General features: G+C 48.1%; 2 protein-coding genes and 1 long non-coding RNA gene across 4 annotated transcripts in view; 1 reads left to right on the forward strand and 2 right to left on the reverse strand.

Annotated features, from left to right (window-relative positions):
• The window catches only part of LOC134754979 (uncharacterized), a 31,950-nt gene extending 28,409 nt beyond the window's left edge, over positions 1-3,541 (forward strand). Inside the window, exon 2 of the long non-coding RNA XR_010128996.1 lies at positions 3,497-3,541. This is a non-coding gene — a long non-coding RNA (uncharacterized LOC134754979). The remainder of the gene's footprint in view (positions 1-3,496) is intronic.
• LOC134754852 (serine/threonine-protein kinase polo) overlaps positions 1-14,654 on the reverse strand; it is a 466,060-nt gene that overhangs the window by 245,531 nt on the left and 205,875 nt on the right. The window lies entirely within an intron of this gene.
• LOC134754891 (lysosomal acid phosphatase-like) overlaps positions 1-14,654 on the reverse strand; it is a 48,222-nt gene that overhangs the window by 9,122 nt on the left and 24,446 nt on the right. The window contains exon 5 of one of the 2 annotated variants that reach the window (XM_063691355.1): positions 3,061-3,278. The exons of the other annotated variant lie outside the window; for it this stretch is intronic. Coding sequence (XP_063547425.1) covers positions 3,061-3,278 — 218 coding nt within the window. The remainder of the gene's footprint in view (positions 1-3,060; positions 3,279-14,654) is intronic. 2 annotated transcript variants of the gene reach the window in all.

The raw sequence follows: 14,654 nt of genomic DNA on the forward strand, positions 1-14,654 counted from the left end.
TTCGTTGCAAGATTTCTTAAGCAAGTAAAATTATAAGAAAAGTTTATAAAAAAGTACAGTCGAGTTACTAAATACATTCATGTGACATTCATACTCGGACTCAAACTCATCGCAAATACTCGTACGCATGTGATATACTTAGCTATAAATACCTACTATTATTAATACTAATTATTGTTTCATATGGAATATAAATTATAATTGTAAATTTGAAAATGTGACGTGTAAAATTATTATTTTATAAATAAATAATTGAATTGAATTGAACTTAGGGCAGATAAAATTAGGGTATATCAACATTATGGCAAATGTTATATTATAACTATTAATTATACAGTGTGGAAAGATAAGTCGGGCCCTGGAGGGAAACTACCTTAAATCCTTAAGCTGGCTCATTTTACTTAAAGGAGACATTCCTTTATTTTTAAAAAGAAACAAAACTGCATTCAAAGATTTTCTAAAACTCGCTTGCCTCGCCCGGGACTCGAACCAAATAAAATTAAAAAAACAAACACTCCTTATTTTATTATACTAATCGATAGTATTATTATTCAGGATAAAATTTACCTAACACACATCCCCACTGCACACATTGCTGGACCCGTGTGTAATTTTTATGTTTTTAATGTGTAAATAATTTTATTTTTGTTTTTGTTTTTGCTATTATTTTTATATTCCCTTTTTTAAACATTTTTTTCTTTCATTGTATTGTCCTGTGTATGTGTGCTTTATGGAATAAATGTCTTTCTTCTTCTTCTTCTTCTTCTTAACAAACATTTGGTTACTGTTCACTTTCAACAAGTAAAAGACACGTAACAGTTCTCTTATCTGTCCAACATTCAGACTTCGTATGAAGTACACGCTTGCTAATTTATCGCTAAGTACCTTGTTGAAATATTCAATTAGAAAATCGTTTAATGGTAGTAATACCTCTAAACAAGAGCTAAGGGTTGCGGTAGAAAATGTTATTAGGGGCATACACCACAACACTGCTGAAGGCTACAAGAAATGAATTTCAGCGGCAACTAATTTTGTGTAGCCAGAACGAGGGGGCTCATTTCGAACAATTTATCAGTTAAATAATTTAAGTGTAACAAATTGATAGTAAAATAAAGTTAATGTTAGATTTAACGATCATTTTTATTTTTAAGACCAAATATTTGTTAGTGAAATTTGATTCTGAATAATAATACTATCGATTAGTATAATCAAAGAGGATATAATATTATAGAGCGGTACTGTCATAGTAAATTTTGTAACCACAGTAAATTCACTGCCATCTATCGACAAACTTTCAAACTAAAATGAAGATTTATAAAAATACGATAAAATGTATTTAAATATGGATAAATGATTTTTTTTATTTGCATTAATTATTTTTATTATTTTGACCCATGTTCTTTCACTGATATGCGTTAAAATTGTTAAATAACAAACGAAACCGTCAACGCCCTCTATACGAGAGTAGGACAAAGGTAGTAGCGACATCTAATCGAGAATCAAATTTTCGACATTTTCGAGGCACGTTTTTTCCTTAGACTGTATCCATCTATTACGTAAGTTAAGTAACAAATATTGTATGCCATTAAGATGGTAGGCTATGCTTTAGTACCCATGATATGTAACACCATTTTTTTACCTATAGTCACAATAAATATATTATGATTATGATTACGGAGTTATATCTATCTTTGGTATAATAAAATAGGGAGTGTTTGTTTTTTTAATTTTATTTGGTTCGAGTCCCGGGCGAAGCAAGCGAGCTTTAGAAAATCTTTAAATGCAGTTTTGTTTCTTTTTTAAAAATAAAGGAATGTCTCCTTTAAGTAAAATGAGCCAGCTTAAGGATTTAAGGTAGTTTCCCTCCAGGGCCCGACTTATCTTTCCATATTATATTATAAATATTGAACGTTTATGGAATATCAAAATTATGGCAAATGAGATTAGCGCAAATGGAATTATGGATTTCATTAGTAATCCATAAAGTGTGTAGATCATTCTGAACAGGGTTGGCGAATTCGACCCAGTCGCATAATATTTTTTTGCTTTATTTGGCTTCAGGATAAGTTAAAAAAGATATCATTACCACAATGGTTTGAGTGCTATCCATGCACGTTTTACTTACATATCATTGTAAGTGTGTATCTATGTACTTCAATAATATTAATATAAATTAAATTAAATCCATCAAATCCATGGGAGTCACATAAATCGAATGTCAATAATTAAGTAATTAAATTATGGCATGTCATGTGTTTGTCTGTGATGTCCATAATATTTGTTTGTTGTAGCAAAGAGGATATAATAGGATAGAGCGGTACTGTCATAGTAAATTTTGAAGCCACAGTAAATTCACTGCCATCTATCGACTAACGATTAAAACTAAAATAAAAATCTCAAAAAATGTATTTATATATTGATAAATGATTTTTTTATTTGCATTATTTGCATTATTTTTATATTATTTTGACCCATGTTCTTTCACTGATATGCGTCAAAATTGTTAAATAACAAACAAAACCGTCAACGCCATCTATACGAGAGTAGGCCAAAGGTAGTGGCGCCATTTGTCCGAGATCAAATTTTCTTAATTTTCGAGGCACGTTTTTTCCTTAGACTGTATCCATCTATTACAGAGTTATATCTATTTTTGGTTGTAGGTTCCCAGCCTATCCACCAGCCTATTCCACAAGATCAAAATTTAACCGAACATTCTCGTCTCACAAGTCAAAAGTCTACACCACGACATTGGCAGAATCCAGCTTGCTAAACTTAGCGAGGAGTAAAGCCATTAATAGGGAAAAAAAGTAATTAAATTTACTTTTTACGGCCACGAAATGCAACCCTTTATGGTTCTCAGTGTAGTGGTATGTGGCTTTCCATTATAGAAGGGTCCTTATGCTTATGCTTCCAATAAGGATGTTTCCATCTGAAATTCCAAAGAAATTGTGATAAACAATGTCCTTATTGCAGATGAAGCATAAGGACCCTTCTCTGATGGAAAACCACATATAGAGCATTATATTAATTAACATTAGTGGAAGTGAATAGATTATTGACCTTGATGAAGAAGCCTTGCTCGAGTTCCTCATGCAGCTCGAAGACGAGGCTGGCGCCGTACTCTGGCTCGAGGTCCTCGGGGTAGTTGAGTGCGCGCCACAGCGCCACCACATTCACGTCGTGCCCCGAGTACACCAGCAGCGAACGCGGCGCGGGGCCCTCGCCGTTGTAGCTCACACAATTTTCTAGGTTCTCCCGCATCTCACTCAACAGCGGACCTTCAAGGAAAATATAATGTAAAGTGGACCGTTTAAATCACAACCCCAGACACTATTTAGGATTCCGTAGCCAAATGGCAAAAAACGGAACCCTTATAGATTCGTCATGTCTGTCTGTCTTTCCGTCCGTCCGTATGTCACAGCCACTTTTCTCTGAAACTATAAGAACTATACTGATGAAACTTGGTAAGTAGATGTATTCTGTGAACCGCATTAAGATTTTCACACAAAAATAGAAAAAAAAAAACAAAAAATTTTTGGGGTTCCCCATACTTGGAACTGAAACGCAAAAAAATTTTTTTCATCAAACCCATACGTGGATAGATCTTCAAAAATGATACTGAGGTTTCTAATATCATTTTTTTCTAAACTGAATAGTTTACACGAGAGACACTTCCAAAGTGGTTGAATGTGTGCCCCCCCCCCCCTGTAACTTCTAAAATAAGAGTGATATAAAAACTTTTATAAAAAAAGATATACCGACTTCAAAAAGGATGAAATAAAATATTGTCCTTTTTAGGGTTCCGTGTTTAAGTATATGAGTTACCAACTGATATGTTTGAAGTCGGTGCCAAGCCAAATTTTAAACCGACTTCAAGATTTCTCAATTCGGTTTTTTTTTTAAATGATTGTTACTCCATACTCCATAACTCCGTCATTTCTGGACCGATTTTGAAAATTCTTTTTTTGATTGTAAGTATATACATACAGATTGGTCCCGTTTTTGTCAAAACGCAGTTCTGATGATGGAATCCATGAGGAATCGAGGGTACTCCTCAAATGTTAAAGGCATACATATAGTGATTTTAGTATTTTCATTAACAAATTAAGCATTTTCATTTGTAATTGTATTTCCAGCGCAGTGGTAAAACACACCAATGTGGTCAAACTTAGCCGTAGCCGGTTCAACTTAAAGCCGTGGATGACGGCGGGTTTAATAAGATGTATAAGACATCGCGATAGCCTTCACTTACAGGTAAGACGGAATCCCGACAACTAAATTCTTAAAGCTAAATATATTCGTTACAGGAACTTTTACGGCCAACTGCTGCGTAATATCAAAAATGAATATGACAACAGAGAGCTTACCCGCAATAGCAATAACCCAAAAAAACTTTGGAAGTTTATTAAGAAAATTTGTGAATATCCAAAACGCAACTCTGATGCCAGTGAACTTACAAAAATTTCTACAACAAGTCAGGAATCTCTGAATTTGTGTAATAGTCATTTTGCATCGATAGGTGAAAATTTAGCTGATCAGATCTTGAAGAGGCTCAATACTACTCAGCAAAATCTCGCGTCATCTTGTACACAAAGTAAAATCCCCGCTCAATCCTTTTTTCTTACCCCAACTGATCCTCATGAAGTAAGTTGTCTCATAAAAGACTTAAAAAATGAGAGTGCGCCTGGGCCAGATGGATATATGCCTGCCCTGATAAAAGGTATCAGTGAATTCGTTTGTTCTCTCCTTGCACATATTTTCAATTTAAGTTTACGCTCAGGCTCATTCCCTGAGGCTTGGAAGAGGTCCGCGGTATCCCCTATTTTCAAATCTGGCCAGAAAAATAATCCCGACCACTACCGTCCGATATCCCTCCTCTGCATTTTTTCTAAATTGTTGGAAAAAGTGGTCAACCAACGCCTTACAAATTTCTTGGAAAAATATAACCTTCTATCATCATCATTCGCTTGCCCTTGTCCCATTCACTTGGGGTCGGCGCAGCATGTCTTTTTCTTCCATACATCTCTGTCACCCGTCATCTCATCATTCACTTGCGTTAGTTTCATATCATCTTTCACACAGTCCATCCACCTTTTGCCCTTATGCCCGTACCATGCTAGGCGATTTGCCCTTACTTTTAACCTTCTATGTAAATGTAACAGACAATTTGGGTTTAGACGGGGTAGGTCTACCGAAAATGTCGTCACACTATTGTCGGACCTAATTGCAAAGCAGCTCGATCAGGGAAGACACTGTATTGGGGTCTTTCTTGATCTGGCTAAAGCCTTCGATACCGTCTCAGCGCCGATTCTTCTTAAAAAACTTGAACACATTGGCATAAGAGGTTCGGCGTTGGGATGGTTCAAAAGCTACTTCACAAATCGCAGACAGCATATCAGAGTCAGCGATACAATAAGTAGCGAGTTGCCCATCAATTTCGGTGTCCCACAGGGAAGCATCCTTGGGCCAACGCTCTTTCTTATTTATATGAATAACATTCTCTCAATCCAGCTGCAGAACACAGAGTTTATATGTTACGCTGATGACACTGTGGCCCTCTTCAGTGGACGTTCGTGGGCTGAGGTAACCTCTATGGTAGAAATTGGTATGTCACGTGTAGCGGACTGGTTGGATAATAATTTACTCACCTTGAATACCAAAAAAACTAAATTTTTAACTTTTTATAAAACGCTTTCATCAGCACCTCTCTCTTGTAACACTTTGGCATTCTCTTCCAGTCACGGTTTATGCGACTCCATTGAACGTGCTGAGACGGTCAAGTATCTCGGAGTGATGATTGACCAAAAGCTGTCCTTTAGACAACACATTAAAACACTGTCTAGCAGGGTTAGAAAAGTCATTTACGTTATGAAGCTTATAAGGGGTGGGGGCATCCCGAGATATTTTAAAGTTAGTATATTTTGCACTCTGCCAATCTATTATTCAGTACTGTATTGCGGCCTGGGGTGGCGCTGCCAAAACTGCAATAATAGAAGTTGAACGGGCGCAGCGAGCTGTACTGAAGGTAATGCTGAGGAAACCTTTCCGTTATCCCACCGACGAGTTGTACGGAGAAACATCAGTTCTCAGAGTTCGTCAACTTTTCGTAGTAAAAGCTGTTACTGAATCTCATCGAACTGCTGTAGCTTCAGTAGACAACGTAAGACGACGACAAAAACGTCTAAATCACCTGACTGTCTGTTGTCCTCTAGTTAATACTGCTTTCGCCAAACGCTTTCCATTCTTCCTACACCCTACAGTCTACAATAGGGTTTCTAAATTATGTAACTTTGATGACTTCTCTTGTTCTATCTTAAAATCGAAAACTAAGAAATGGCTTCTTTCTCAGTCTTACAATCAGACAGAAGAAATTATTCATACTTAGGTAGCGTATACACACACACACACACACACACACACACACACACACACACACACACACACACACACACACACACACACACACACACACACACACACACACACACACACACACACCACGCCTAAAAAAAATCCACTTACGCATGTCTCTCCTGAATGCTTTATTTTGATTGTATTTTTTTTTGTTTGCATATATTTTCCTGCATGCACTTTTTTGTAGTTCAATTAATTTATATTTTATATTTGATATCTCTCGTTCAAACAACGGCCATCATACTCAGTATTGTTAAAATTTCTCAGTAAATTGTATTTACCCGGTTCCCGAGATACAGGCTGCGCCTAGTTTGGGGCCGATGGATATTAGCTTAATTGTAAAATCTAATTTTTTTTTGTTAAGTTCAACCTGTAATGTCAATTTGTAAAATATCTGGTAAATAAACGATTTGTAAAACATAAAAAAAAAATTACATTAAAAAAGTGACATTTGATGAAGTGGAATTGCTGATAATGATCAGAACGGAACTCTTCAATGACGCATAGTTCACGTTTGGCGATTTGTCCTCTTCGTTATGTTTGTTAAGCAAGTTAGGTTTTCAAGACGCATTTTTGTCAAGCTCGAGTTCTGATGATGGGATCCATGACGAATCGAGGGAAATCCTCAAATGTGAAAGGCATACATATAGTGATTTTTCTATTTTCATCAACAAATCCAGCATTTACATAAAAAAGTGACATTTGATGAAGTGGAACTTTTTTGAACTGCGATCCTCACAGAACCGAACTGTTATCAGAAAAGTGGGTTAGGTTAGGTTAGAACTGTGAACACCCTACCCTGGGAGACAATAAAAGCGGCACTCAAATATCACAACGTGCCCTATTATCTGCAAAAAACAGTGGCGGATTACTTTGCCGGGCGCGTTGTGGTATCCCCAACTAAGGATGGCTGGGGGAGGCGGGAGATGGCGTGCGGTGTTCCACAGGGCTCGGTGCTGGGCCCGCTCCTGTGGAACATCGGTTACGACTGGGTCCTACGCGGGACCACTCTACGGGGGGTCAGCATTACCTGCTACGCTGATGACACCCTCGTCTCGGCCTGCGGCAGGACCTACAGGGAGGCCGCCTATATAGCCACAGCAGGGGTTGCACACGTGGTGCACAGGATTCGGGCGCTAGGTCTGGAGGTCGCACTGCACAAATCCGAGGTTCTGGTCTTCCACGGGCCTCGGAACAAACCACCAGGGGGAGCCCAAATTACCGTGGGAGGAATTTCCATCGCCGTCGGGTCGACGATGAAGTACCTAGGACTCGTTCTCGACAGCAGATGGAAGTTCGAGGAACATTTCAGGCGTTTGGCTCCGAAATTGCTTTCTGCAGCCGGAGCGCTTGGGCGGATCCTCCCAAATCTGGGCGGACCAGGAGGAGCCTCCAGGCGGCTCTATATGAGCGTGGTGCGCTCAATGGCGCTTTACGGGGCACCAATATGGGCGGGCACCCTGGGAACTCGAAGTGCGGCCCTATTGCGCCGGCCGCAGCGGGCCATAGCTCTCAGGGTGGCCAGAGCGTATCGCGATAACTCGCACGCAGCAGCCGGCCTGCTAGCCGGAAGCCCGCCTTGGGACCTTGAAGCCAAGGTTCAGTCCGCGGTCTATTGGCGGGTGCTGGCAGCAAGGAGGGAGGAAAACTGGCCCGCCCCTCAAGAAGTTCGCAAGTGGCGGGAAGAAGCACGAGAAGTGCTATATGAAAAATGGTCGGAGCGTCTGGAGATCCCGGGAGCTAGCCGGGACCTGGTGGCCGCTGTTCGACCCGTTCTGAAAGAATGGGTCGAACGCAAGCACGGTGCACCCTCCTTCCACCTCACACAGCTCCTAACGGGGCACGGCTGCTTCGGCTGGTACCTGTGTGAGAGGGTGGGAAGAGAGCCGACGACAGAGTGCCACCACTGTGATGGAGGAGCCGTGGACACGGCTCAGCACACGCGCGAGGTATGCCCTGCATGGGCAGAGCCTCGCGCTGCGCTGTCCGCGGCTGTGGGAGGAGACCTCTCACTGCCGGCGCTAATACGCCGTATGATCAGCAGTGAGGAGGCATGGGCGGCAGTGGCTTCCTTTAGCGTCACTGTTCTAACGCAAAAGGAAGCGGCAGAGCGATCGCGCGAGGACGACGCGAACTCGCTCCCTCAGCGCCGAAGGAGACCAGGTAGGCGGCGAAGAGCCTTCGCATCAAGGATAATGCCGCCTTAACGGGACCCAGCGGGTGATGGGTCGGGAGTTCCATCACCCGCATGAACAGGTTCGAGCTGGAAGGCCCTCGAGTGTTCCAAGGAGCCTTCAACGAAGTAAGCTGCTAGAGCGGCCGTAAAGAATGGGTTCGCTAGAACAACGCCGACGGGGTACCGGAGGTCTACAACCGAGTTCCCGAAACCCCGTCTACAAAGCACGCGGCGGAACACCCCAGGGGGTTTAGTCCGTGGGAGTCGGACATACCCACTAGGCTTCTCCCGGGCCAGTGGGATCCATAAAGGATTCCCCCTGGGTCATCAAAAAAAAAAAAAAGGTTAGAACTGTGACCCTTACAGAAACGAAATGCTATTAGAATATTGGGTTAGGTTAGGTTAGAACTGGGGTGCTGGGCTGGTAGACCTCCTTGTGGTGCACCCTGGGAGGGGGAGGATAGCCGCTCAGTTGCGCGTTTGCTATTCTCCCTCTGCAAACTACCAGTCACAGTCGGCAATGGCAGTCGAGTTTTCTCCTGCGCTGGCTTTAATGCCGTGTTTGTGTGCTCCAATGATCCTCAGGGCTATGCCGGACAGGGCCTCCCAAACCGGACAGGCCTGAGGAGAGGGGCCCGAGGTGCGGCTCCGCGTGTCCCTCTGAAACCAGCAGAGGGCACAGTGCGAGACGCCAGGTCCTCCCGGGACGGAGTCGGTGCTCCAAAACGAGCTGCCGTGGGCTGGCGCAGACCGCCTGGTGCGACGTTGTGGTTACGGCCACCGTCGGGCAACCCGTAACCCGCACTGAGCGGACCGGGGACCTGCCTCACTGAGAGGAAGGTCACGTGGATTTAACCACTATAAAAAATCCCTAATCCTAAGGTGTGGCTGGCGTGCCGATAGGATGCATGGCTGGGAGGAGCCCAGTCACTAACGTCGCAGGAGGGGCATACCTCCCTAAAATAGCAAAAAAAAAAACATGAGTGGCAATATCGAATGTATACTACCCCAGGAGGTTCCAATCCTCGATGTCACCACAGAACGGGCAAGTGCCCGCGCTGTGGTGCCATGCCGCCCAACGTATTCTGGGGGGGGCAAACCACTCGCGACGGATAACCGACGACTTTGTCAAATAAATAAGGGACACCGATTTTACGCTACGGCTGCGTGGAGGGAGTGACTCTGAGGACAAGGAGCCTTCTCCAAGGCCCGGGCCCCCAGAGTTACGCCCGATCCGAGATGCATCAGGGCGGTCTGTGAGTTACGCCGCCCGTGAAGCCGAGGCTGGGACAGCAGATCTGCCGTTGAGGGAATTTGTACGCACTCCCACATCCATGCGCAACCCAACGAGGGTATTCAGCGGGAGGAACGCTGCCCCCCGCGCCGCGGAGGTCACCCTCTCACCTGGGAGGGAGGAGTTCTTCTCCCCCACAAGGGTGGACAGCCGTGATTTGCCCGATGGGGGAGAATTCTTCTCCCCTCGAGAATCGGACGCCGAAATCGAGGATTCCGAGGGCCCGGCGGAGGAGGAGGTGCACGTAGTGGAGCTTGCTGCGATGCCAGTGCGAGAGTGTTGGGTGTCGTTGGAGCGCCTAGACATAGTAAATGTACCAGCGCCTGTCACAGAGCCTAACCAGTCCATACAACCAGTCGGGAGTTTGACTCGGCTATCTGACTCCAAGTCTAGCTCACGGGCACGATCACCGACGTTGGGCCGCCTCTGGAACTCGAGTAGCAAGCGCCGAAAGCTCGAGGACGGCAAGTCCAACAGTGGGAGCGAAGAGACAGAGATGCAGAACGGCGCTGCGTCGCCATCGGGTGCGAGGCCGCAAACGAAGGCGGATTTTATGAGCAGGGCGGCAGCACAGGCGAAGCTTAATGCCGAGCTGCGCGAGTCAGTAAAATTTAAGGCCGAAGAGGAGGTCAGTAAAATGACCATCCGGTCGCGGCCGTTAAATCCATCGAACGAGACGGAGCTTTCGTCTGCTCTCGTGCAACAATCGTCCGAGGCTGTTGCAATAATAAAGGCCGTGGCAAAGAGCTCCCGCAACCTCAAAGGAACCTACCAAAAGAAACTCAAGGAGGCAGGGGATTCCATCGTAGATGCAATAGAGGTGCTGGCAGCGCGCTTGCTGTCCTCAGACGAGGTGAAACGCCTTCAAAGGTGTAACGAGCGACAGCAAGCGGAGATAGCCGAGCTGCGGGCGGAGTTAGGCCAACTTAAGACGGACCTACGGCAGCGTGAGTCGGAGAGAGTACCCTCTCCGATGCAGACGCAGCCGACTGTACCTCCTGAGAAGGTTGCGGAGCCATCACCAGAGAGGGCAACCATCGTTGCCATGATGAATGCCCGCTTTGATGCACTAGAAGTCGAAGGGAGGTTACTCCCCGCCAAAAACATACGTCCCCAACTGGCGGCCGATAAAAAGAAATCGAGAGAAAACGAGGCAGTGCCCGCCAGTGCCAGCAAGAATAAAAACAAGACTCCAGCAGTAGCACCTGGCAAGGCGAAGAAGGCACCCCCTACAAACCCCCCTCCAGCACCAGAGGGCCCCAAAGGAGGGAAGCTAACAAATAAGAAGAAGGCAAAGAAGGAGAGCTCGCAGCCTGCTGGAACATCGGCCCCTAGAGCCCCAGGCACAACCTCCTGCACCCGCTTCCTTGGACCAGCCATGGACTAAGGTGGTCAGAAAGGGGGCCAAAAAGAAGGCCGCTGCGCAGTCGCACGTGCAGCCTCAGACGAAGGCGAAAACTCGCCCTAAATTAGGTGGTCGCAATCTCCGCCCACCACGGTCAGCAGCAGTGGTGCTAACGCTGCAACCGGAAGCGGAGGCAAGCGGGGCGACCTATGCCAAAGTGCTGGCTGAGGCTAAAGCTAAAGTCAATCTCGCAGACCTTGGCATCTCGGCTCTGCATTTCCGACGAGCAGCCACTGGTGCACGGGTTCTGGAGGTACCGGGAGTGACCAGTGGCGAGAAGGCTGACAAATTGGCGCAGGAGCTGGCGGAGAAATTGGGGGATGGCGTCAAGGTCTCTAGGCCGACTAAGTGCGCGGAGCTGCGCCTGTCAAACCTAGACGACTCTGTAACCCCAGAGGAGGTAGTCGCCGCCGTCGTTCGAACTGGCGAATGTACAGCAAATCAGGTGAAGACAGGGGAAATTCGCCTAGACTACAGTGGTCTCGGTACCATGTGGGTGCGCTGCCCGGTCGCAGCGGCAAAAAAGGTGGCCGATGGCGGTCGTTTCCTTGTGGGATGGTCCTCGGCACAGGTCAAACTACTGGAGCCGAGAGTAATGCGCTGTTTCCGGTGCCTGGAGAGCGGGCATGTGAAAGCGCAGTGTCAAGCGCAGGTGGACCGTGGCGGACTGTGCTACCGTTGCGGAAAGCCCGACCACAAGGCGGCGCAGTGCTCGGCGGCGCCCCACTGTGCCGTGTGTGATGCGGCGGGCAAGCCGGCAAGTCACGTCCTCGGCTCCAAGGCGTGCACGGCATCACACCCGAGGAAGGGGAAGAAGGCTGGCGATGGCCCCCGAGTCTCCTCGCAGCTTTCCCAAGCGGCCACAACAACACCTGTGGCCCGCAAAGAGGAGGTAGAGGGAATGGTCTTAGATCAGTAATGGCCATCCGATTCCTACAGGGGAATATAAACCATAGCGCCAGAGCCCAGGACCTGCTGGCCCAAAGCCTGGCGGAATGGCAAATCGGAGTTGGGATTGTTGCCGAGCCTTATTCTGTCCCACCTGGAGACAATTGGGCCGGAGACTTGGACGGTCTAGCGGCTATAGTCGTCAATCCGTCCGCCGGTTCTCCGCCGCTCCAAAGGGTAGAAAGGGGCCACGGTTACGTCGCGGCTTGGATTGGCGACACGATGTTGATCGGGGCGTATTTTTCGCCGAACCGGACCCTGGCCGAATTTGAACCGTTCCTGGATGAGATCGGGACGCTGATCGGCAGAAGACGACCTGGCAAGGTGCTCGTTGCCGGGGACCTCAACGCTAAGTCCAGGGCGTGGGGATCTCCGGCAACGACCGCCCGCGGAGCGGAGCTGGAGGAGTGGGCGGTGTCGACTGGGCTGGTTGTTATCAACCGAGGGTCGGTAAACACGTGCGTGCGGCAACAGGGTGGCTCAATCGTCGACGTCACTTTCGCAAATGCGGCCCTGGCGCGCTGTGTTCGAGGTTGGGAGGTGCTGGAGAATGTGGAGACATTATCGGACCACCGATATATTCGGTTCGAGGTCTCAACTCTTCCGGCCGACCCGAACTGCCTGAACCGGCCCTTGCGAGGGGATGGCCCACGCTGGGCGCTCAAGCTCCTGGACCGGGACATATTTATGGAGGCAGCATTGGTAAAGGCTTGGGTGTTGGGTGATATTGAAGGCCCTGTTGATGTCGACGCGGAGGCGGAAAGAATGAGGAGTACTATGGTCGAGGTGTGTGACGCGGCCATGCCACGGGCCGGCCCGATTCCCCCAAGGCGTGGAGTGTACTGGTGGTCCGCGGAACTTGCGCATCTGCGCCAGTCGTGCGTTGCTGCAAGACGCCAGTACACTCACTGTAGGAGGCGACGGATTAGAGACGTACCAGAGGAGGAGCGGCTATATGCTGCATACTCGGCGGCCGTCAAGCTGCTACAGGGGGCGATCGCTAGGGCGAAGGATTTAGCTGAGGAGGAGATGCTGGAGACTCTAAATAACGATCCGTGGGGGAGGCCGTATAAATGGTGAGGCGCAAGCTTCGCCCCTGGACACCCCCGCTAACGCAGTCTCCAGCCACAGCTCCGCGAGCAGGTGGTCGGTGCCCTGTTCCCGACGAGGGACGAACACACACCTCCGCCCATGTTACCTCCCAGGGGGATGGTAGCAGACGTGGGTGAGGCGCCAGAAGTAACAGAAGGTGAACTGCGGGCAGCGGTGCTACGGCTACGAGTCAAAAACACTGCCCCCGGCCCCGATGGAGTCCCCGGCCGGGCCTGGGTTCTGGCCTTGGGTCCACTAGAGTCGCGCTTGAGGGTACTCTTCAGCGGCTGCTTGACGCAGGGGCGGTTTCCTCGTGTGTGGAAGTCAGGAAAACTTGTCCTTCTAAGGAAGGAGGGGCGACCGCCGGACTCGCCCTCGGCTTACAGGCCGATAGTGTTGCTGGACGAGGCCAGTAAGCTGTTGGAGCGCGTGGTGGCTGCTCGTCTCGTCCGGCACCTCGAGGGGCTGGGACCGAACCTCAGTGTCCATCAGTTCGGTTTCCGTCGGGGCAGGTCCACAATCGACGCAATTGCGAGGGTGAAGGCTCTAGCGGATGAAGCAGTGTCCCGGGGCCAGGTGGTTTCGGCGGTGTCTCTAGATATCGCCAACGCATTCAACACCCTGCCCTGGGCTTGTATCAAGGCGGCATTGAGGCGCCATTCCGTGCCTGAGTACCTGCGGAAGACGGTGGAGGATTACCTCACCGATAGAACCATTAGGTACCCTGCGCGCGGTGCTTGGGAGGAGAAGGGGCTGTCGTGCGGCGTTCCACAGGGGTCTGTCCTAGGACCACTCCTGTGGAACATCGGGTACGACTGGGCGCTGAGGGGGGCCAACTTGCCGGGGGTGAGCGTGACCTGTTACGCCGACGATACCCTGGTAACGGCTCGAGGCATCAACTTCCGGGAGGCGTCACTTCTGGCCACAGCGGGAGTAGCGTCGGTCGTGGCTCGGATTAGGAGGCTGGGGCTGGAAGTTGCTCTAAATAAATCAGAGGCCTTGTGTTTTCATGGGCCTCGGAAAGCCCCTCCGGCAGGTTCCAGCTTAATGGTGGGGGGGAACGTCCATTGGTGTTAAGTCGACAATGCGGTACCTAGGCATAGTCCTTGACAGCCGTTGGACGTTCAAGAAACACTTTGAGGGCCTTGCTCCCAAACTAATTGGACCGGCGTCGGCACTTAGCCGGCTTCTACCCAACGTCGGTGGGCCGAATGTGGGCTGCAGAAAACTGTACGCGGGTGTAGTGCGGTCCATGGCCCTATATGGGGCGCCCATTTGGGCCTTCTCCCTGACCGCCGAAAATCAGGCCCAATTGCGAAGGCCAC

This window comes from Cydia strobilella, chromosome Z, assembly GCF_947568885.1.
Source record: "Cydia strobilella chromosome Z, ilCydStro3.1, whole genome shotgun sequence".
NCBI lineage: Eukaryota > Metazoa > Arthropoda > Insecta > Lepidoptera > Tortricidae > Cydia > Cydia strobilella.